This window comes from Sciurus carolinensis, chromosome 7 (assembly GCF_902686445.1).
Source record: "Sciurus carolinensis chromosome 7, mSciCar1.2, whole genome shotgun sequence".
Taxonomy (NCBI): domain Eukaryota; kingdom Metazoa; phylum Chordata; class Mammalia; order Rodentia; family Sciuridae; genus Sciurus; species Sciurus carolinensis.
Window position 1 is genome coordinate 65,516,699 of NC_062219.1, and position 25,737 is coordinate 65,542,435.

A 25,737-nucleotide genomic window follows, 5' to 3' on the forward strand; every position below is an offset into this window, starting at 1 on the left:
AGCCATGTGACCTTTGATATACTTAATTTTTTTACTATCACTTCATCTATAAAGAATTAATGAGCTGTCTTATAGAGTTGTCCTGTTTTTTTTATTTCACTGATATATAAAGGTATAAAAGTTGTTCATATTAATGGGGTATTATGTGATGTTTTGATACGTGTACATTGTGTAATGTTTATATCAGGTTACACATATCTCCTCAAACATTTATCATTTATTTAATGTGAAAACATTCAGAATACTTTTTGAAATACACAGTACATTATTGTTATCTATACATCCCCTGCTGTGCAGTAGCACACCAGAAATTGTTACTCCAACTGACTGTAACTATCCATTCCTATGCCCTCTTGCCTCAGTCTCTGGTAACTACCAGTCTATTTTCAACTTCTTTGAGATTGACTTTTTAGTATTCCACATATGAGAGATATCATGTGGTACTTGTCTTTCTGTGCCTGGCTTATTTCACTTCACATAATCTCTAGTTGTATCCATGTTGTCAAAAATGACAAGATTTCATTTTTAATGACTGAATAGTATTCCATGGTGAGTATGTACCACATTTTCTTTATCCATTCATCAGTTGATGAACACCTGTTATTTTCATTTCTTGTCTATTATGATTGGTGCTTCAATGAACATGAGAGTACAGAAGTCTTTTTAACATACCAATTTCATTTCATTTGTGTGTGTATATGTATATGTATATGTATATCTATATATCCATCCACCCCAGGATTTAGATTGCTGAATGATATCTTTTTAATTTTTTGAGGAACCTTCATACTGCTTTCCATAATGACTGTACTAATTTACATGCCAACCATCAGTGTGCAAGGGTTTCCTTTTGTCCAACTCCTCACCAGCACTTGTTTCTTTAGTCTTTTTGATAGTAGACTTTACTACTAGAGTAAGGTAGTGGCTCATTGTGATTTTGATTTGCATTTGTCTGATGATTAGTGATGTTAAGCATATTTTCATATACCATTTGAGAAATGACTGTTAAGATCTGTGCCCCATGGAGCAGGGAAGAATAGTTCATTAGATTAGACAAAGGGGAATGAAGGGAAGGGAGGGGGGATGACAATAAGAAATACAGTAGAATGAATTGGACATAACTTTCCTGTGTTCATATATGAATATACAACCAGTGAAACTCCACATCATATACAAGAATGGGAAGTTATACTCCGTGTATGCATAATATGTCAAAATATACTTTACTGTCATGTATGTATAAAAAAAAAGATGTTTTAAAAAAAAATTTTGTGCTTCCCCCCCTTTTTAAATTTGGTACCAGGGACTGAACTCAGGGGCACTTGCACAAGGAGCCACACCCCCAACCCTATTTTGTATTTTATTTAGAGACAGATTCTCAGTTGTTTAGCACCTTGCTTTTGATGAAGCTGGCTTTGAACTTGTGATCATTCCTGCCTCAGCCTCCTAAGCTACTGGGATTACAGGCATGTGCCACCACATTCATCTCTGTGTTCCACTTTTTAATCACTTTTTTTTTTAGAGTTCCTTTTGTATTCTGGATATTAGCCTTTGTTTACAAATATTTTCTTCTGTTCTGATGGTTTTCTTTGATTCTGATGATTGTTTCCTTTGCTGTACTTTTAGGCTTAATATAATCTCATTCGTCTATTTTTGTTTTCATTTCCTGTGATTTGTGTGTCTGATCCAAAAGCTTATTGTCCATTCCAGTGTTCTGACGTGTTTCCCCTGTTCCTTCTAGTAGTTTTATAGCTTCAAGTCTTAAATGTAATTCTTTAATCCATTTTGAGTTGAATTTTGGTACTCATGAGAGCTAAGGGTCTGATTCTTAATTAACAGAATTTCTAGCACATAGAGATTGATCAAAAATATTACTGCTTCCTAAAGAATAGACTTTAGTGAATAAAGTGGCTTATTTAGAAATAGTGAACAATATCTGTCCTACCCAAGTTCAATACATTATTTATTATCCTTTGAAATCAATATACTTTGAAAAAGCTATGAAGGGTAGTAGAAACGGTGGTATTATTTTGGAATTCAGTGTGTAGAAATGTACTCATGAACTTTACTGTTGATTTAGGCAGTTGAGTTTGTTGACAAATAAATTTTAGTAGTTTATTACTCATTTTACCCAAGCTAAAGGGCCTAAAATGGTCTCTAACCACTAGTTCAAGTTGAATGTATCTCAGTCAAGTTGTTAAACTGAGAGGACATAGCAGATATTTGGTTAGCTCTTATGACAGTTACTTGCTATATGCTCTTTCCCCGGGAATTTATACACATTTTTCAGTAAAGTAGGATTAAGTAGTACCCCATGACTGGATTTCCAGTGTACATGAGCACAAGGTCCTAATGTTATATAATTTATGCTTCATATTTTTATCTCCTTGTGTGTAATCATGTGACATATTCTAAGATGTGATCTTGTAACCAATTTGGTCATCTTATGGAATTAGGTGCATGTATTAGTTCTGTATCCTGAATAGTTCTTTGTAATGTTTACTATCCCTAAAATGTTTAAAAACATCAAGAATACTGTATTAGGATTAATATTTCTCTTTTTAGGTACTGATTACTTTTCTTAGTAGAATACTATTTCTGTCAAAGGAACTCTTCTGCTTTATTTTCATTTGTTACTTTTCACTACTTTCTGTATAATTGAAGAAAACAAATGGGAGGATGGAATCCATGCAGTTATGTCCACTCTCAATTAATCTGGCAGTGATACATATTAATTGCTGAGTGCATTGCATAAATGCCTCCTCTTCCAGATCACTAAGAAAATCTCTGAGTATTTCTCCTTCTTTGGTAACCTTGAGGTTACCTGCAGGCGTTTCTGTTAAGATCTCACGATGTCTGGATTTTAATTTTAATTTAACAGAAAAGGTGATTAAATGATGAATCAAAATTTAAGGAATTTGGATGAAGAGTAACATTTATTGTTTATTATGTCCTTTTGGTTTTATATAATAGCACACAGACTGTTTCTTTACTAAACAAGAAAAAAATTTTAATTCAGAATACCACTTATGAGCCAGATGTACTTACCTTCCTCCTAGTGTATTTGTATACTAACGCCTTCAGGAGAAAATGACTTAAAAATTGTTTTCATGTCTAGATTTGAGTAAAATCACTTGTCATACATGAGTTGCAAAATGCAGACCTTCATTCTGAAGCTGCCTGTTTCTCATTTGGATCTGACATATTAAAAAGCATATAATTAATGGTTGACATTAGTAATTAACATTAACTTTATGGTGTTTAATATGCCATCATTCATCCATCAAATAACCAGAAATGCATTATGTCTTGTCATAAAGGTTTTAATTATATAAAACAGTCCTTCAGTTTTCATATGAAATGAATGGAGAAAGCCAAAAAATGTACTTAATGAAGATTTCTGTAAGTATTTCTTGGGTGTTAGCTATATTTTTATTTCTTTTTAGGAGTATTCATCAACAATTGTGCCAGGAACTTCAAAGGGAGAATGTGGACCTAATTGTGCAGTCTTCATTATCAACTAAAGAGCGCCACCTTGCTGCAATTGCTGGTGCACTATGGAAACATTTCTTTTCATTTTTGAAGAGTCAGAGAATGGCACAGATTGTGCCTCCCTCACAACTTGCAGATGCAGCTGCAGGTCAGCATTAATTGTTAATTTGCTAATTACTTTCTCTTTTTTCACACTCTTTGTCAGTGTTTCCCTCTATTTTCTTGGTAACAAACTTGCTTTATAATGGTGAAATAAATATTTTGACAGCCAGAAAGATGAAATGAATTATATATTTCTAAATTGGTACCATTGACTTGTTTATTATTAAAAATTAAATGATTATTTGCTAAAAATAATAAGTGATTTTTCTTTTTTTTTCTTTTTTTTTATTTTTTTATTTTTTTTTTAATAAGTGATTTTTCAATCTTAAAAAACATTGAATGTACACAAACTTTTCTTATACATGTAATATTTGGAAAGTAAAGTGTCATTTGATTACATCTAATTTGAATAGCTTATTTTCAAATTGTGTAAGCAGATACCTATAAGACTAATTTGTGTAAAGAGTAAAAGTATACAGAATGAATGCCATTTCAGCACCAAGAGGATGAGATCAGAATGACATTAAATATATATAGTATTATCATTCTGACTTCTACTAGATCTATTTTAGGTTGTAATTTTTACTTAATTTGATTATTAGTCTAAGCATAGTCCTTAGGATTTAGAGAAGTCTGACTCATGAAATTATAGGCAAAATCTCGAAAATATTTGCATATATCCAGTTTTCTTAACAGAGATCATCATCTTTCTCAAAGGTATATTTTGTCCAAACTGTGTTAAGAAGTACTAGGATAAACAGATCAGTATGGTTATTACGTGTATTAAAGTAAACTGAAGGTATCTTTTGTGTTTAAATATAATATATTCCAAAACCTAAGATCTAAACCATCATTTATGTTACCCTGGTATGGATGAAGAAACTGAGCTAAAAGCAACTACATGAAAGACTGGATGTTATAAATTTGGAACAATCTGGAATTCAGGCAGCATTTCCATAATTAAGATTTTACAATGATGTATTAAAGAATTATGACAGGGCAATGGTTTCCAACTACTGTAATATCAGTGAAAATAAATATTGATATTCAATCAATCACAGCCATCATTAATAGCTGATATGACTTACCTTTCTTATATTTGTCATCCCAGCTGCCACTCAGTCAACAAAAATGAATTTCATCTATTAAGTCAGTGCTATCTTAGGTTATGAAAATAAATGGTATGTAAATAAAAAGAAGAATATGTGGGTTTGGTTTTGGTTTGAAATAAACATTCATAGTTTAGGAGAAAATCATTTCCTTCATTTAAAAAGCTCTAAATATACCCACTTTTATCAGTAGGGGGAAAGAAAGAACAAGATTCTCTGTTCTCATAAAGGTTATAGTCTAGCAGGAAAGGGGCCAAAGAGAATGCATTTTTTAAATGTGTAATTTGTTAGATTGCGATAAATCTTGTGGAAAGAAACAAAAATGCAGAAGGAGATGGATAAGACCAGAGATAATTTGTAAAATCATTCATTCATTAGTTGATTCATTCATTTGATTGAACCCAGGGGCATTTTTATATACTTAACCATATCCCCAGCCCTTCTAATTTTTTATTTTGAGACAGAGTCTTGCTAAGTTACTCAGGGCCTTGCTAGGTTGCTGAGGCTGCTTTGAACTTGCATTCCTCCTGTCTTAGCCTTTTGAGCCACTGGGATTATAGGCGTGAGCCACTGTGCCAGGCTTGAGGAAGGCCTGAGCAACATTTGAGCAAAGACCTGAAGGATGTGAAAGACCATGCTCAGCAAAAGTCCAGAGCTGAGAGAGAAACTATAGGGAAGCAGTAAAGGTTCATGTGGAGTAAGAAAAGGGTAAGAGAACTCAGTAAAATTAGCAAGCTAGTTGCATTCTGTCTCATTAAGTGACTATAGTGCCTTTGGCTCTTACTTTGAGATTAGAAGTTGTTGGTAAGTTCTGAGCAGAGGAATGGTATAATCCTTCGGGCTAGCAAGTTGACACTGAACAAAGGAAGCAAGGAGAGAAGTTGGGAGGCCAGTTAAGGTCCTATTGCAACAACCCAGAAATGATCAGATTAGACTTAAGTGTTAGGGGTAGAAGTGGTGAGAAATGATCAGATTTCTCATATGAAGGTAGAGAAAGTATTTTGAATTTGCTAAGTGAATAAAGCAAGGTAACCAAACAGTTCATAAAATAATTAAAGATAACTATAGCCATTTGCTGAGATGAGAAAGATTATGGCAGGAACAGATATTTTGAAAGAAGACTGAGATTTTTTAAAATTTTGGATACAGTGTTTTAAATATCCATTAAAATCTAAATAGACATATAAATTAGGAACTTGGATAATAAACCTAGGGCTTAGGAAAGAAGTTTAAGATGAAGTTTTAAATATGTAAACTATCCATTTATAGTCTTTTAAACCATTATATTGGAGGAGATCACCAATAGTCTAAGTATAGGTGAAAACTAAGTTTGAAGACTGGGCCATAATATATTTCTACATTGAAATTAAGATAAAGAGAAACAAAAAAGGAGTCTAGGTAAGAAGGAAAAAAAAAAAAAAAAACCAAGAAAGTATGGTGTCCTGGAAGCCAGTAGGAAGAAATGATCAACAGCATCTCACCTTGCTGGCAATGAATCAAGATGAGCCCTGATATTGGTCATTAGATTTTACAAGAAGGAAGACATTTGTGACCTTAAAGAGCAGTTTGTGTGTAGTAGAGAATCAATGGATTAAAGATGATTTAAGAGAAATGTAAAAAGAATTGCAAATTACAAATATAGATAAATCTTTTAAATATCACCATTTAAGAAAAATGGGGACAATTAGAGGGAGCAGTGGAGTCAAAGAGAAGGGTTTGTTTTTGTTTTAAATAAGATAAAAGAAATTCCAATATAGTTAATACTTTCAAGAATGTTCCAGCATAAGGGAAAATTGGATGGTGCAAAAAAGTCACTTTTGTTTTCATGTCAAGAGCGTATGGTACCCCACAGAAGAACTTGGCCTTAGTTCATTTATAGTAGCAGAAGAGAAGGGGATGTAAATGGACCCTGATGAAGGCACTGGGTAAATGTGGTAGGAGCTTGTGGTAGTATCAGTCTGATGTTTCTCATTTCTCTGTGAAGTAGTAAATAAGGCCTTTTGCTGAAAGTGAGGAAGGGGGAGGAGTTGCTGGCTGTTCACAAAGAAAGAAGGAAGCTATGCCATAGTACCCCAGGAGAATGAAGACTGAATGGATTAGGGGAATGTAATAGGACTGCTGGCTAGGGTGAGGACCCACATGAAGTTTGTAATCATATCGGTCAGCATTACTGTTCTCATTTATGCTGGTGCAGGTGTTGTGAGGAGGAGGTCAAGAAGTGGAATTAAACAGATTTTTTTTTCCAGGCAAGTACAATGAATCAAGAAAAATGCAAGGGAGTTTCTGGCATACATAAATGAGTGTAGTACTAGACAATGTCCTCAAGGTGTCTAAAGAGGGGAGGGAAGACATGAACCAAGGAGGATAGGGAAAGAGTTGTGGGTGCAATAGATTATAGGTTCTGATGGAATCAAAGAATTGTTGAATTTAGGCTCCTGGACTAAGGTAATTGGAAAGCAAATTTGGTTATCAAAAGTGGAGTACTTGAAAGTTAAATTATAGAAAGATTGTGATTATTGGTAATGCCAAGATTTCTGGGATCACCATGGGCGTGTCTGAAGTAGAATGGAGGATAGATTTCTTGGAGGGAAGGTGTACTGAGAAATCAAGAGGCCAAAATACTGGGGGAAAACCTACCAATGGTATGTTAGGATTAATAATAGTGAGCCACAGTCTACCCAGAATGGAGGAGGGGTGAACTAGGAAAGTGCAGTTGAGTACAAGAAGAGTTAGAAGAATTAGTGGCTGTTATCATCTGATGATATATGTGACATTCAAAGCTATGAGTTTGGGGAAGAAGAAAGGAAGAGTGGTCTAGAAACAGCAGTGTGCACCAAGAATATACCGTAGTTCAAGTATATTCAGGGGTGTGGGAGAAAAACTGCTACCATTTGAGAAAGCTACATAGACAACAATATTTCATAAACAATTGACAAGCATAAATTAGTGTAGTAAAAATTGAGTTGATGGATTCCCAGGAAATCACAAAATGGGGTGTATTTGTTTAACATGGTTAAACTAAAGAATTCTGGCTCCTAGATTTTTGGGTTCTGAAGAAAGTGGGGTTTGATTGATTAAGGAGATCACTATTAAAGAAAATGTGTTCTAAGGTAAGAGTGAACTGCTCACTGTGACAAGTAGCAAGTAAATTAGCTTAATTAGAAAAGAGTAAATGCTGGAAATAATTTTTATGTGTCTTTGAATGATGGCAACATACAAGCAAAAACCTCCAGCTTGAGTTGAAGAATCCAGTACAGATCCATAATGATAAGAATGAGAGATGCTTCTAGACCCTTTCTTGAAGATCTAGATGATACTATTAGAAACTTCTTTGACAACATGAATTTAGTTCGGTTTAGGTTTTTGCTTGTTCTGCATTTCTAGATGTGACATTTTATTATTTGGCATACTTTTTATCACTATTAAATAATTGGATGAGGGGAAGTTTAAAAATTTTTCTCACCTTGGTTTCTCTCATTTTAAATCTAGATTTTACTTTGTTGGCAGCAGACATGCCAAGCACTGCACCATCAGATCTTCAGCCTCAGCCAGTGATATCAATAATTCAGCTTTATGGTTGGGATGATATCATCTGCCCCCAAGTTGTAGCAAAATATTTAAGTCATTTACTACAAAATAGGTATGTGTCTTTATTTCAGACATACTTACTTATTAATTAGTAAGCCCTGATAAATCAGTACACTGGTAAGGTAAAAATTTTCTTTTCCGTGTATATTCTCACTTGGGCAGCTTTTTTGCTTTCAGATACATCAACATTTGACAATAGTAATAATAGGAAAGCTAGCTCATGTTTTGTGAGCTGCTTTTTTTTTCCCTTTGTGTTAATGTTCAGCCCTTTCAAAACTCTATAGACCACCCCCATTTTTATAAACAGATTAGAAATCAAATTTAGCCAGGCCTTTGGCTTCATAACAAGGATTACTTTTTAAATTTCTTGGAGGTGTTATTTTGGAATCCCATGTGGGGTAATCTTTGATCATGAGTGCCTGTGGAGTGAAGGAGCAGGGAAGAGGATGGGGGTAGAACTGGTCAGGAGACACATATAAACATATATTTTGTCTGTGATGTTTTTTTACCCATTCCCCATGTGGTCATGGCCTATTCTCTGTTTAGTTATTCCAAGGGCCACTTTTGGTTTTGTTTTGTTTTTATCCTGTTGTTCTTTGTTTTTTTCTACTTGCTGCTTCCTTCATTGTCCTTTCATTTCACCTAGCTAGATATTAACCCCTTGCTTTTCCCATTTTACCCATATTCTTCCTCACCCTTTTCCTTAGGTTAGACCATCAGTGGAAAAAGGAAAGTTTAAAATTAGAACATGATACATGAAAACACGAATATTTATCCAGCATCTCTTTTTAAGTATATCTATAGTCTTCATTTTCAGCAGTGCATGTGTACGTTAGTGTATTCATCTGAAAAATGAGTGAGACCAAGGGGAGTTTGTGGGAGATGTTAAATTGTGTTTCTTTACTTGCTGTTTATACTTAGGGAATATATTGTCATTTTTGTTATACTTGTCAACTTGCCTTTACAGCACACTATGTGAAGCACTTTCTCATGCAGGCTGTGTATCTTTTCAATCCTCAACTATAAGATCATGGATCCGTTGTGTTTTGCAAATGTATATAAAAAATCTGTCTGGGCCTGATGATTTGTTTACTGATGCAAATCCTGAGCAGGCAGTTGGTAAGTGAGTGGTATATACATTTACTTGGTGAGGCATCCAGTGAGTATCTATGGAAAGCTTTCTGCTCTGTAGATTATTATATAAATTAATAGAAAATATACAAAGTATGTTTATAATTATATATATATTATATATATTATATTTATATATATAAATATATATGTATGTTTATAATTATATATAAATATATATAATTATATAAATATATATGTATGTTTATAATTATATATATATTATATTTATATATATATATATAAGCAGAAATTCTTCTTTTGTATCCTGTTCCTTTTTCTTGATATATATATATATATATATTTTTTTTTTTTTTTTTTTTTTTTTTGGTTACTACATATGACAAATTCCCCAGCTATCAAGATAAAAGAACTTGTTTCTTTGGAAGCCAAGAACAAAAACTTGCTCCTCAGATGACAAGCTTTTTTTTTTTTTTTTTTACTCTGAAAAAATTGATCACACAAAAAGGTAGAAATATTACCAGATATCATACTGTGAATACCATGCTCTGAAAAGAAAAATATTTAGTTGTGAATAATTCTTTCCTATTTTTTTTTATTAGATATTTTGCCTTTCTTCTGCTTTACTATTGGCATTGAGTGACACTGGTTACTTTTTAAAATATCCCATACAGTTCTGTTTTTTGTAGAATATACCTTTTCCTCAAATTGTTTTTTTCATCCTTTTGTACAAAGCCAGCCTGAAAAAAGGCTTTAGATTTTCTGTAATATTTTATTATATCAGTTGACTTTATGTGAATGATTTTTGGGCTAGACTGTTCATAGTGAGAAAAACTTCTACTCAAATATTATGGAAATTTGAATTTTTTAAAAAAGCATATCATAAATGAGGAATATTACATTCCTTGTACTCATATATATATATATTCTGCATATTGAATGTTTTTTATTATATATGTTTACATATAAACATACTTGTTTATATAATAAACAAATATTATTATGTGCTTTTATTTTAACAGATAAAGATTACATGGAGCAGTTGGCTGAATTGACAAGGTTGCTATTTAAACTCTCAGAAGTAAAGAATATTTTCTCAAAAGCTCAAGTTGAATATTTACCCATCCCAGAAGACCCCAAAAAAGCTCTTATTCAATTCCTTGAGGTACTTTTCATTTATTAATATAAATGTGTTACTAATTATCAATTACTGATCAGTTATAATTATTTTTCAAAAAAATTTGGAGTGTTCTTAAAATTTTTCTATAAAATAAATTCTTTTAAATTGAATTATATACTCCATTGCCTGCTATTATAAAATTCTAGAGGAAGAAAACTGAATCTAAAGTAGAGTGCAACTCACTGTTAGGACAGCAGAAAATTTATATTTAATGAAGAATAATAAAACTAAAGAGTACTACATAAAAGTTTTACTCTAAGACCATCGAAAATTTTAAGAATATCTTATTACTGAAATTGCTGGATAGCAATGTTCTTTGACACTTGGAATCTGAAATTACTTATAAAAGGTTCATGATAGTTCTAGCTGAATATCTACTGCTCTGTAGCAAACACTGTAAGCCTCAGTACTAGCTACTTCATATGTAGTTTAATTGGGGTTTTAAAATTGAATCCATGTGCTTTGGGTTTTCTCCATAATACATAGTCCCATTCAGCTGGTGTGGTGGCGCATGCCTATAATCCCAGTGACTTGGAAGTCTGAGGCAGAAGAATTGCCAGTTCAAAGCCAGCCACAGCAAGAGCAAGGCGCTAAGCAGCTCAGCCTGACCCAGTCTCTAAATAAAATACAAAGAAGGACTGGGGATGTGGCTCAGTAGATGAGTTCAATTCACAGTACCAAAATAAATAAATAAATAAATACTATTCAAAGTTTCATTTTTAATTATTAATTTTGAAAGAATGTATCTTGTGTGATAATGCTTGTTTTCTAAGTCCAGTTGAGGTCATTAATGTGTTTGAATTTGTGACTTTTGTAAGTTATTCACAGTAAAAGTAGAGTGGTTGTTTTCTGCAGAGTGGTTGGCAAATTAACTACACTGAAAATAACTACAACCAATAAGCTCTTTTAAAAAGAAAGTTTTTTAGTTGTCAATGGACCTTTATTTTATTTATTTATATGTGGTACTGAGAATCAAACCCAGTGCCTCACACATGCTAGGCAAGTGCTCTGCCACTGAGCCACAGCCCTAGCCCCATAAACAGTTAGCCTTTTACATAAATGTTAATCCTTCCATAAGTTTTAAGTTAAAGGACAATTGTAAGAAAATTAAAAATGTTGTATAAATACTAATAACATTTAATAATAGATCATGCAGATATAAAATATACATTTCTGTTGAGCACTTCATTTAGTTGTTGTCTGAGGCTCAACCCACAATTAAATAAATACCTATTGTTTGCTTAGAACTCTACTGGATCAGAAAAAGAAGTCATCTTTCCATTGGTAGTTCTCAGAGTCTTCCTTAACATAATTTTAGCCCAAAGTATATCGCGTCCCCTGCCCGCAGAGAAACACGAAACCGGATCAGGGCAAGTTCTTTATTTTCTGCAGTCTGCTTCTTCTGGCTGGCCAGCAGCCGCGGGCCGCTCTTGCAAGCGCCTTACATTACATACAACAACCAATCAGCTTATAGATCACGAGGGGAAAGCATGGACAGTAATGGAGCACAATAGTGTGGATATAGCAATCATGCAGTGTCCACGAGGACCCATGACCAATCACATTAACTTCCTCAAATAACGCCACTTGTTGGCAGAGAGTATTAGTCTGCTGGAGGTACCTGGTTTTGTTCTCAGCACTTCCTTGGCACCTTGCCAGGCGCCATCTTGGCCACGCCGAAGGGCTGGGGGTCTGCAGTACCCCGACAGCTCCCCCTTTTTTATTTATTAAAAGAATGCTGGCTTGGGATTGTGCCTGTCTTAGGCGGAGTGGTCAACCATCGTCCTTACCCGTCATCGGATAACTGCAGAGCATGCTACAGCTCCTGTCTTAGGTCGGTACGCGGTTACCTCCTTCCTTACCCGTCATTGACTACCGATCCAGCATACTCAGCCAGACTTGAGGAGAGCTGCCAGCCTCTAAGGCCATCATGGCTTGATGGAAAATGATGCGATCTCTGGCATGAACTTGGCGTATACGCATGATAAAGCATGTGAGGAAGATAATTGTAATAATCATTAACACACACAATGTTCCCATTCCTGCCCATTGCTTTACAAAACTGAAGGAAGAGGATAACCAATTTTGCATTTCAGATATAGGGACTATATTAACTCTAGTAGAATTGAGGCTAACAATTTGTGATCTAAGAATGGCAGTAAGATTATCAAATTTATAAGACCAATTGGCACGTAGCTGAGTAGATATGATTTTAGACAAATTTGCTGCATAACTAAGATTATGATAAGCTACAGGTGTAATGCACAGTCCTGGCAGATGATAAATACACCCCACACTTAACAGTTCTTGTAAAAGGTCCATTTGTTCTTGAAGTAAGTCCACACGCTGGTTCACCAAAAGTAGTCCTGCTTTTAGGTGTTGATCCACTGTTTGTTGAGTAGACAGAGCAGTAGCTATCTGCTGGACCACTTCATTAAGCTTAGTTGCTGACTGTACTGATGTCGTCAAGGCTACAGCTGCTGCGGCGGCTGCTGCTGCTGATGCAACTATGGTGGTAATGACTGCTACGGTGATTCCAAAGTCCCTCTTATTTCTGGAAAGCAATACTGGCAATTTATCATCTGTAACAGAGACTGGGACTGGTAGGAAGGTAGGAACACACATTAAGTCTGCCAGCAGGAACCTAGAAGCATTTTAACATTGAGAGATAGCACAAATCTGAAGTACAATTGAGAGAAGCAGTTGTTTTGTTACATAGTTGAACTGTTCCTCCTAAGAGACTAAAAAGAGGTTGTAAGTTAGTTTATTCCGTGGAAACACACAAACTGAGCCGCAGCTCCAGTAAAGCACCGGGTTACCCTTATTACCCAGAGTTAAAAAACCCCAAACAAAGAGACAAAGAGAAAGTTTATCTTTAGGGGACCTGAAGGTCTCCTCTATTCCCCCTTTTTGTTTATCATGGATAGAATCTTATACCCATTTGTCTATCCTGCCTTGGTTACCAGTTTGTTTAATCATTTGGTACTGTTGAGTAAGGACCATAGTTTGGATTGTTTAAAGGGAATAATACAGACTTCTCCCGGCAGGGAGAAAGCTGATATTTTGAAAGTCCCGAGAAGTGAGCGCACCCTACATCCCCTATAGGCAGGTAAATTTGGTAATCAATGGGCTCCGGAGATCCTTGACATTTGTAAAGGCAGATGGCTTCATGGCCTCATTTCCTCGAATTGACCCGATTCCCTATTTTTACACTAACTACCTGTCCTTAATTCTGACTTCATTCCCCGCTTTAGCTATAGGAACTCCCAACTGCTTCAAGGAAAAGGGGGCGTCGGTCGTTCTGGCTGCTTCGAAGCTGAAAGGGGGCAGTGAGGGGCAAGCAGTTTGGAGTTCCTTTTTTAAAAATCGGGTCAAAAGAGGGGTCCGAGGTAGAAGTCTGGTTGGGGAGGAGCAGGTTGAAGTCATCTGGGGGTGGGTGCTTCTATGATAGAAGAACAAAAAGACATGAGTACTGAAATGAAATTAGTACAAAGTAAATGTTGCAGCATCTGGAACATGCCACTGAGTATCATGAAAATGACAGAAGTCAATCTTTCACCAGGAGGTGGAAGAACTGAGAAATTGTTCCCATAACTAGACCTAGCAAAGGCTGGAAAGGACAAGGCCTTTATTTGGGAACTTTAACATAGTCCAGGTTATCAGGAATGTAAACACAACATTTAACTCTTAATGTTATAGATATCCCCAAAAATATAGTTAAGCTACTTAAGTCATCTGATTGTGTAAAATATCCCTTTATTGGTATAACCTGTGTTTAGTAGAGAGCTCTATATTTCTGTTACTTAGGGCTAGGTAATCATACGAGCAAACATAGATTAAGTCTACCTGTGTAGCTTAGGAAGATCTGCAGGCCTTAAACTGACTAAAAACTTCTGACTCTGGCAGTTTCTCTTGATTGTTATCAGGCACATTCGCTGAAGAATCTTTCTTTTATTTGTAGCTTCCAGTCTTTATTCTAGTGGACTAACATAAGTGTACATCTTAAGTTACATTTAATTATTATTTCTCTTAAATGCCCAAGAATGGCTATATTTTGGGTTTTACTGTTTTGCTGGGTGTCCAGGATCCTCTAGTCTCAACAATCTCCTTGATCAGGAGGTTGTGTGACCCAGAGTTGCAGCACTCCTTAGAGAAGTCCTCTTATTCCCTGGGTTCAGGCTGACTGAGGGCAAAAGATCCAAATACTGGCCTATCTTGCCTTCTGTATTTAATTCCAATCTCTAAGTTTGATCTTAATCATCCAGCAAGCCAGTTTTACCAGTCATAGAGTGAGAGTACTGGGCTTTAACTTTAATGTTCATAACTTTACAGTTATTTACCCTTTTATCTAACTGGAGTCTGTATTAGTTCTGGAAGTTACCACTATCTGTTTTATAGGTGATGGCTTATTATCATAAGTTACCTAGGTTGCGTGTTTTTGAAGCAGCTACTTTTGTAAAACATTAACAGGTAACAGTTTTACAAAATGAAATTAGCAAGAGTAAAAATATATTCTGCTTGTATAATAGCTATCTTGAATTTTGACTGAGAACCACATTATATTTCCTATTTGAGATCATAGTAATTTTACAACAAAAACCAATCTTTTGATTATAACTTTAAATAAGCTGAAGTCTGACTTATTTTGGAGTCACTCTAACATGTAGTAAGGTGAGCCTTATCTCAGGTAAGGCGTGACTCTTTATAGATCTTAAGTGTTCTAATTCTGATGTTGATCTTTGCTTCTTCCTTAAATATCATTAAGTAGTTTACATATACTGTTTCCTGAGTCTATACAAACTTTATAATTAACACAATTTAACATTGTATCTAAAACATGAATCAAAGAAAGGCTGAGAGAGCTTTTAACTTTCCTTTTGTGTGTCAAAGTGGCAAAATATTTTCATGTTTCACAAAATTAACCTTTAAACAAGTCAGGCTCTAATGTTTAGAAATACATTTACATTTGAAATTTTTTATCTCAATGTAAAATATAACCAATTTTACATATATCCTATTGATAACAGGTCCTCTAATAGAACACTAAATGATAGAAATTAATCCCCAATGAAATTTACTCTTTATAAGCTTAAAATTACCATTACAGACAAGTTTATCTGGAGAATAGCAGCTTGATAAATTTCCTGCTTTAAACTTGTATACCTGAAAAATATGAACACATTTAATATACAACTAGAAACCATTTCACAATTACCTTGACACCTTTTTTTCTTACCAAATTTAGTTTTTAAAGAAAAATTTAGACTCTGTAACACAGTACAATACTTTAACAGTCGTTTAACCATAATTGTATACACCCCAATTTTTAAGACTAATTGTTCTAAAGAATAAAACTTAAGAGACACAAAGTTAAGAGTAAATTAGTGTTTCTAAGAAATCCTTGCCATTTTACCATGTCATTTTACCATATAGATTAAACTTTGGCTTATATTAGAACATTAGTATTTCACCTTAGGAAAAACCTTAAATAGCTTTAGCTGTTTTACATACATACAACCAACTTAGTTATACACAGACTTGTTGAAACTGGCCCTTTACTTACACACAGACTTTCTTACCCAGAAACATTTCCTTTTCCTTTTTATTAAATACATTTTAAACCCAGAACCTTTTATTTTGTCTTTTCTATCTGTTGACCCCTTTTTGTTCACATTCTGAAACAACTCTTATGAAATTTTTGAATTTAGATAAATCACTCTATTTTAATAAGATTAAATATTTTGTTGTTTATAGTACTCTTAATTGAAACACAGGTGAAACTTTTGGGACCCGACACAAAGCAAGTTTAAACCCTTTTTATTTACCAACCTATGAAAATACCAATAATGTTTAAGTATGATACCCCATGTAATTTAAGAAGTTAAAAGTACTTGATGTTATTTAACAATTAGCATTTTAACTTTGTAAATTAACCAGACGTCTCTACAAACACATTTGAGTAATCCCATACATGTTAACTCCAATTTATTTATTTTATAAAAACCAAGATATCAGACAAGTGTCCTGAACAGGATCCGTTGTCTCTTTCCTGCTGAAGAAAAGTCCTAGAAGCAATTGATATTAGACATTGTTTAACATTAACATTTCATTAGTTTGACCACCTGGAGACTTGTAAGTTATTTTTAAAGATATTTTACTTTTATTAGTTTACCCAATTTAAATTGAACCTTTTTAAATCACGTGAATAAAAGTATTTGGATCCATTTTTAAATTTTAATTTTAAGAGCGCTCAGTTTTGACAAAACATGACATTAGACAGCACGACATACAGATAACATAAAATTAAAGGCCTTGTAACTTTATAGGTAAATGTTCATTGCAATGAAACAGATGTTTAAAAACTTCAGTTGAATAAAAAATAGAACTGATCAAAAAGAAAAAAATCATTAACCTAGGTATGTAGGATCAAAATTATGAGCTCAAAAATACAGCATTAAAGAAAAACAAAACAAACAAAGAATCCTAGAAAATAAGTTAGTTAAGTTTAAAACGGACACCCTTTTTTTTTTTTTTTTTTTCTTTTCTTTAGGTTACCCCTCCTCCTTCCCGCTGAGACTGCTGTAATTTATAATCCATTGTAGGCTTTGACAAGGCCAGGCAGGGGGGAGGGAGGATCACCCAGGACCTTTTAACCCTTTTTTTACCTGGTTGAGAAATCAGATTAGGTTTGAATGCAGAAAATCATGAAACAATTATCTCCCAATACTTGTGGGGACTATGGCTACTATATTATGTTTCCACTCTTTCTGAAGTCTGAGAACATGATCGTTCCTCTTTAATTTTTTCTAAGATCTGACTTCCTTCTTCTAAAGGCCCCTTTAAATCCCTAAAAGGGTTTTTTGATTTACCTTGCTGTATCAAACAAGATTTAACAAGTGACCATATTGCCAGAGTTCCCATTGGCAAAGGCTCGCGTCTCTCCGCGTCACGCAAATCCTCTCCTAGCTGTTCCCACTGAGGAAGATTTAATAATCCCTCGTCTAAAAACCACGGAGAGACTTTCTCTACAGTATCTAGGAACTTGAAGGCCGTGTTTGCCTTCAATGGTGTTCCGTGATTTTTTAAAAGTTCTCTAAGAGGCCGCTGCATTCTAATCTTAGACAGATCCGTTCCCATGACTACGAGGTAGTTTACTAGTTTAAACACACAAACAAAAGACAGGCGCGCGCACGCACACACGCTCACTCACACACGCACACAGTTTGGTACCACTTGAATCGTCCCTCCCACGGGGAACCTTTTATGATGAATCGTCCCTCCTCTGGGGAACCTCTTATGATGAATTGTCCCTCCGCTGGGGAACCTCCTGTGATGAATTGTCCCTCTGCTGGGGAACCTCCTGTAATGAATTGTCCCTCTGCTGGGGAACCTCCTGTAATGAATTGTCCCTCTGCTGGGGAACCTCCTGTAATGAATTGTCCCTCTGCTGGGGAACCTCCTGTAATGAATTGTCCCTCTGCTGGGGAACCTCCTGTAATGAATTGTCGCTGCTCCGCGAACCTCGAGACGTCTCACCTTTTGAACTCTCAAACTAATTTTTCTTGATTTGAAAACTTATGTGAACTTACCCTTATATTTTTTCTCGTTCCCGGGTGTTTCGGCACCATCTATCGCGTCCCCTGCCCGCAGAGAAACACGAAACCGGATCAGGGCAAGTTCTTTATTTTCTGCAGTCTGCTTCTTCTGGCTGGCCAGCAGCCGCGGGCCGCTCTTGCAAGCGCCTTACATTACATACAACAACCAATCAGCTTATAGATCACGAGGGGAAAGCATGGACAGTAATGGAGCACAATAGTGTGGATATAGCAATCATGCAGTGTCCACGAGGACCCATGACCAATCACATTAACTTCCTCAAATAACGCCACTTGTTGGCAGAGAGTATTAGTCTGCTGGAGGTACCTGGTTTTGTTCTCAGCACTTCCTTGGCACCTTGCCAGGCGCCATCTTGGCCACGCCGAAGGGCTGGGGGTCTGCAGTACCCCGACAAAAGTAATTTTTTTTTTTATCATTAATGAAATGATAGTTTTTTGCTAAGTGCTAAAGAGTATTACCTTAGGGCATGTTAGAAATTTAAAAAACCAGAAGAAGTTAGTCCTTGGTCTCAGAGAACTTTTACTTGTCAGAGATCTTAAGACATATATAGAGTTTAAAATGATAATGCAAGGCCTTATATGCTTATTGCCAGTTTGTTGATAGATCAGTCAGTAGGTAAAGAATTCAGAGCATCATAGTATAAGATGTTTACAGTTTATCCTGTGAAGAGCAGAAAGATTTTTAAGTACGTCTGATTTGATGAAATTACTTTTATATGAAAATTTGAAACAATATATATTAAAGGTACAAGAGCTACCAACCAGAAACTAGTGAGGTTTGGAAAGAATTGAGGATTGAATGGACATGGAATAAATATTGTGTGTAACTAGAAGAGTGATAACACCTTAAGGAGAAGTAGGAACTTAATGGTTCAGGGAGAAGTAAGCAAGAAGTTCACTTTGAAACTTGTTTAGTCTGGAGTTCTGTCAGGTGTCTCAAAGATTATCTCCAGGTTCTGTGATTCACGGGGAAGCCAGTGGCGGGCAGAGAAACTCATGGAACTCAGAATATAATTGTACTCATAGCCATGACTTGTTACAAAGAAAGCAGAAAGCATGTAAGGCACAAACAACAAAGGGACAAGGTACATGGCATTGAAGTCTGAAGAAACCAGACATAGCTTCCAAGTATCTTTTCCCAGTGAAGAAAAGACATAAGATATGCTTAATTCTTCCAGCAAGGAGTAGTAATGAAACATGAAATATTGACTATCAGGGAAGGTCATGAACAATTCACTGTTATGTCTTTTATTTGTTGGGGGCTGGTTATATACACTTACTTTGCCTTGCATTTGGAGAATTCCAGATGTACAAAAGGAAAATAGGCATTTGACATAAGCCCCATTGTTTGCACAGACTTTTTAGGTACATTGAGCCATTCTTATCAAGGAATAGTGAGAAGCTTCCCTAAAAATTTAAAGCCCTGAGACCCAACCTCACTAGCAAGACTTTTTAAGTATATCAACATTTGGCCTACAGTGTAAATTCTTTTTTGTACAGAAACGATAGTAGGACATATAAGTAACTGTAGTCAAGGAACTAAGAAATACATGTCTTTTAGTGAGGTTAGCACTAAACATAAAGAAATATTGAGATGCCTTGTGTACTAAAGTTCAGAAAGTGTGATTCCTAGACTCCTGGGATTTAGTGGTACCTTGTCAGGAGGTTCTACAGCTCAAAACTATATTGACATTTACACAAATAGTGCAAAAGCTTTAGCATGAGTCAATTCTGTGTCCTAAGATTATACTAGTATCCATAACTTACACTTTTTTGTACTCAGAAGAAAAAAGGTAGTTAGTTCACTTAAGAATATCCTTAATTAAGCAATAAAATTATTAATTTTATTAAATCTTGACCCTTGAGTACATGTTCTTTTAATATTCTGTGAATGACAATGCAAAGTGCACTTAAAGCACTTTGCTGCATGCCATGGCAATGCAGTTGTCTAAATGAAAAGACTTGTGTGATTATTTGAGTTGCAAGCTGAGCTGATTGCTTTTATCTTGAAAGAATAACTGACAAAATGTGGTTATTCAGACTTGGATATTCGGCAGACATTTTTTTTCAAAAATGAATGAAGTAAGCCAGCCCATCACTTCAAAGAAAACAACTGACAATATCTGTTGCTAATAATATAATTTGAGCTTTCAAGAAAATTAGAATTTTGGAATGCTTGTATTTGTCATCATGAACTTGAGAGCTCCCTGATACTTAACGACTTTTTTTGATGAGAATGGTGTTGGTTTTAATGCATATGATTTTTTTCCCCAATATCAATAATGAAATGTGTCAACATCAGAAAGCTATAAAACTCAAGTAGTCAAAATTTTCCAAATGACCAATGCAAGCTTTTTAACAGGCATTCATGGGTAAAAAAAACTATTTAAAGTACAAGATATGCCAAGGTCTCTTAATGTAGCAGAGTATGAAATGTCCACTGACATTTCAGATTCTGTGATTCTTCAGTTCCGTGATTTCATTTTGACTGGCCTCTAAGAAATGCCACTTGTCAAGTATTGGCATAGTAGCAAAGAGAAATTCCCACAGTTATTTGAAAAATCTGTCAAAATACTACTTCCACCTATGTGTATTTGTGAGGCAGGATTTTCTTTATTCTCTAATAAATCATAGGAATCATATACAGAAGGAAATAAGAAATATAGCCAACTTTATTAAGCTGGACAGTAAAGAAATTTGCAAAAATGTTTTACAACTACTACTCTTCTCATTAATTTGTTTTGGAAACTAATTTTCACTAAAATGTTACTTCTATCCCTCCTGGACATGAATGACCTTCCACTCCCTTTTATCCAACTGTAGCATCCTTTCAAGGCTGCTCTTCCTCCTCCATCCACCTTAATTAACCTACTGGAAGCTCTTCAATGACTTTAAAAATTTTTTTATTTAATTTGTTTTAATTAGTTATGTATGACAGTAGAATGCACTTTGATACATCATATTTAACAGAGTATAATTTCTCATTCTGGTTATATATGATGTAGAATCCCACCAGTTGTATATAAGAAAAAATCGTTAGCAATTAGGGAAATGCAGATCAAAACTACTCTTAAAATTTCATCTCACGCCAATCAGATTGGCAATTATCAAGAACATAAAACACTTCAGCTACTTTTAATAGCACCCTTAAAATTGCAATCTTTTGTCTTTTGGTCAAACCTACACTCAACCTTAGGTCAGTGCAGTACACCTGCTTTTCTCTCCTTCACCATATGTACTAAGAACTTCACCATATGTACTAAGAACTAAGAACTAGCTGGCAAGGGTGGGGAGATCGCTTAACTACATGCATTGATGCCATTCATAGTCCAGTTTAGGTCATTGAAATCCACTCTTGAGTTCCCAAAAATGATTTGAAAACTTTGCTACTTTCTTCAGACTTTCTCCAACTCTTGACAGTCTTGTTTCTTTTGTGGATTCACTTACTTATTCTCACCTTCCTGATGTTATTCTCTTGTTTATGTCCCTTTCTTTTCTTCTCTCCTTATTGTTATTTATTGTTAAACTAGCAGTTGATGGCTCAGAAAGAAAATTCTGGGAGTTAGAGGGACATTGATTTCTATCATCAAGCTGAACTTTATACAGGTTTTACATGTAAGGATTTGATAATATTACTAATAGGCTTTCCTTGTAGGAATTTGGAGATTTTGAGTTCCCAGTCACATATATTTGATGACCCTTTTTGTTTGGTAGTCTTGAAGTGATTTCATTTTAACATTCTCGTACATCAATTTTGTGAGGGTTTTTTTTTTTTATTTCAGTGATACTTTGCTGAGTGAGACCTCCTATAAATAATTATTGGGGAATTTTTTTTAATTCTTCTTTTAACCTTTATTTTATTATAAAAAGCAAGACTTATTTTCACTTGAACATTAAATGCTGTGAATAATTATTGGAAAGTTAAGGATGAAGGCCTATAAGGGGTATGTTTATGTGGGGCAAGGAAATTAAAGCCTGTATTATATAAAACTTGTAAAGTTAAATTTTGTTTTCCTTTATTTATAGGCTGTTGGTACAACTTACAGGAATCTCCAGACACTTTCTGATAAGTCTGCTATGGTCACAAAGTCTTTAGAATACCTTGGTGAAGTACTAAAATACATAAAACCCTATTTGGGAAAAAACATTTCCAGTGTAGGGCTGCAGCTCACTTATGGAATGATGGGTATGTATTCCTGACATTATTTTCCTAGTAACATTCCCATAGATTGAGCCTATAATATCAGGTGGACAGAAATACACTGGTGAAATCACTTATTCTTTATACAATCATAATAATTTGAAATACAGTGATTTAGCTTAAAAAAATCCATGTTGTCTTGTGTTTGTTGTGCTTGCGTTAATATTAAAATTGTGATCAACACAGAAAATATACCAAAACCACTTAGCAATAGTCTGCTGTAAGTCACATTGTGAATTCCTGAATAAACTAAAATGCACCTTTTATTAATGCTTATCTGTACTTCATTAGAATTCAAAACATTGGAAAACCCTCACTTCCTTTTGTTTTTATGGTATACTCTGTATGAAAGAGGTCAGGAGGTTTAATATGAGCACAAAGATATTTATGCTTCAAATCTTGTTTCTCACAATATTGTGTTTACCCTTTTCAAAAAGAAATCTTTTTTTGTGCCTGTTCTAGAACAATGGAGTTCATCTTTCTTTAGGAATTCAGTAATTTGAATATCTTTGTTCACTAAAACCATGTTGCTAACCAAAAATAGGAACTGGATAACAGTACATGAAAAAAGATTTCCTTAGAAGTTCTTATATAGAATTTAAGTTTTTTAGTTTTTTTATTTCTCAGTGGCCAAAACCTTATATCTATTCCCTTTAATCTTGTGAATGTATAAATAAACCTGATTTGGGCTGTCTCAAACCTTTTATCTTTGTTGTGAAAGATAAAGGAGAATGTGAAAAATGTGTAAATATGGATGATGTGGAATGTAGTGAAAGCGATGGTAGCAATTCAGACATCTTAATTTTAGAATATTTATTATAAATTTATTATAAATTTTACATAGCAAAATCTAGATTACCATTTTAGCATTTAGGCTTATATTAGTCTCTAAAAAAAGTTTTCTGATGTTTCCAGATTTACCTTTTTGCCAAGCTAAGTGTATGATTACAGAGTTATATCTTTATATTGCAGAATATATGATAATCTTATCAGAAACTACACATTGAATTGGTGATATGTAGACCTGGGACAAATTTTACTTATAAAGAATTGAGAACCTTCTTTGTTTTGCAACCTTCTTTTTTTGGCTTAGTGGCAAATAGATCTATATTCTTTCTTTTTGTATAGATCTCAAAGATGGGGAATAGAATATACAACTACAGGGTTACCCATTTATTCATTAGAAATTAAGAATAGGTAGAGCTGGAGACATGGCTCAGTGGTAGAGTGCTTGCCTAGCATGTGTGAGGTGTTCTGGGTTTAATCCCCAGCACTGCAAAAGTGTGAGAGAAATAAATAAGGAACTGGTAACTTACCTGTTTTCTTCATGTAGAAGATTTAAAACAAAGTTTTGAAGAAAACAAATATAAACATTGAAAAGTTTGAAAGTGTGTTGTGTTGGACTATCAAAACCAGTGGAGGGAAGGGGAGTTAATCACTGAAGTGGTGACCTGTTTACCTTGCCAGCTCCTGATAGGACACCTCTGCTGTTCACTTGCAAGGCTGCTAGTGGAAGACACATGCTGTTGATAAAACCACACTCTGTGTTAAGGAAAGCATCTGGGATCCTGATTGTAGTCCAGTAATTTCTAAAAAGGCAGGATTGATCCTTTGGTTAATATCTTCAACTTTACTTTGTATTGTTTTTATTAGCAGGCACCGGGGAGGTGGGGTTGTATTTGTTTCAGTTTTGTTGTGGTTTAGTTTTCTCATTCCTTGCAGCTCATACTTTCTGTTTCCATGCCTTTCCTTTTGATCACCCCTATCTGGCCATTTTGTTCTTGCAGTTGAAGTTCTACCCGTGAACTTTCAGTGCCCAGCCCAGTTGTGCCCGACTTTCCCATGTTCCCAGGTAGACTTTGTCTCCCTGATTGCATTTCATCTGTTTTTATTTTATGGCATTTTTTATACCTTTTCAATTGTTATAAAAGTGTACTTGATATGCCCTTACTAATTTTTAAACTTATTCAGGTAGTAGCCCTAATGTCTGAATTTTTTATTTCCCTCATGTTGTATTTGAACAAAAAAGAATATGTCCTGAGTATGTATCAGGTACTATATTGGGCACTGAGAATATATTGGTTTAAAAAATTCTCCACTTTAGGTAATAGCAGACATTAAATATTTCTGAAATTTAATAAATTTATAAATTTATCAGTACATCATATATTAATGTTTTAAATAAGATTTCTTTTAAGTGAAATAGATTTTTAAATATGTATTATGATTCCAATCCTTTTCAAATAGAAAGTAAGTAAATACACAAGAACTTTTTTATAGTGGTTATCTTTATACAGGAAGATTATCTTTGTAATAGTACGTTTCCATATTTCAGTTTGATCAATAAATAATGTGTTTATAGCCAGGAAAAAGTTTTTTGGTTTTTGGTTTTTTTATAAATCTACTATATATTTAAACTGTTCCCCAAATTTTTAACTTAAGTTTTTCCTCATCATTCCTATTTGCATTTTTAATGTCACATATGTACAGATAATCTCTGCTGAAATTTAAGAAGTGGGAATCTGAAACATCAATAAAACAAATGCCTTAACTTTTGCTTTCTGTGGCCTCATAAAAACTAAGGTCTTCAACAAAGGGCTTTACACACACTGCAGAAGATGACACACAAAAGTAAATGATGTGTTTTGGTTGGTAGGTATCTACTCTTTATTAAGTAATATCTTTATGACACCTGAGAGTGATGTGAATCATTTCAAATGTTGGTTATGATGACAGTTTCTTTATGGATATATTAATAGTTAGAATGTGAGTTCTTCTTATAGTCCTGTCAGACTCAAGTTTTCCACCCACTAAAAAAAATGAGGAGAGAGCTAGCATTTTTAAAATATCACTAAGTGAACATTGTGTTTCTTGATGATTGATTATTGTACTTTCTTTTACAACAGAAGATTAATGTTGCTGTGTGTTGTTCTTAGAAGTGATTATTGGTAGTTGTTTATTTTTTTTAACATCAGTATACTCTTCTGTAAGCAGGTGTGTTTTCCTTCTGAGCTTGAATTTTAAAGTTTCTGTTTGATGGAAATGACTTTGAATATTATCATTTTTTTTACTTTCTAAGGTAGAATGAAATGTAAAAGTTTATGCAGTGGTTTTACCACTCTGCAATTGGAACAAGTACTTAATCTCTTTTAAATTTTTTTTTTCAATAAATGAGACTTCAATAGCAGTAATACACCCTAGTAGAAATTATGTCTCTGTTACCTACTATAGTAAACAAAGGGTATTTATTTATTAAGTTTTTTTTTTCTCATCAAATGTAATAGTTGATGGACTCCTAGCATCAAGGAAACCAATATATTTCAAGTAGTGAAGAAGTCTCTTTTCTTCCAGATTCAA

The 25,737-nt window shown here is 34.4% G+C and overlaps 1 protein-coding gene across 2 annotated transcripts in view; it reads left to right on the forward strand.

Moving 5' to 3' along the window:
- The window catches only part of Mms22l (MMS22 like, DNA repair protein), a 129,837-nt gene that overhangs the window by 81,216 nt on the left and 22,884 nt on the right, over nucleotides 1-25,737 (forward strand). For both annotated transcript variants that reach the window (XM_047557872.1, XM_047557873.1), the window contains 5 exons: nucleotides 3,447-3,640; nucleotides 8,193-8,343; nucleotides 9,259-9,410; nucleotides 10,406-10,548; nucleotides 22,206-22,365. In XM_047557872.1, coding sequence (XP_047413828.1) covers nucleotides 3,447-3,640; nucleotides 8,193-8,343; nucleotides 9,259-9,410; nucleotides 10,406-10,548; nucleotides 22,206-22,365 — 800 coding nt within the window. The remainder of the gene's footprint in view (nucleotides 1-3,446; nucleotides 3,641-8,192; nucleotides 8,344-9,258; nucleotides 9,411-10,405; nucleotides 10,549-22,205; nucleotides 22,366-25,737) is intronic.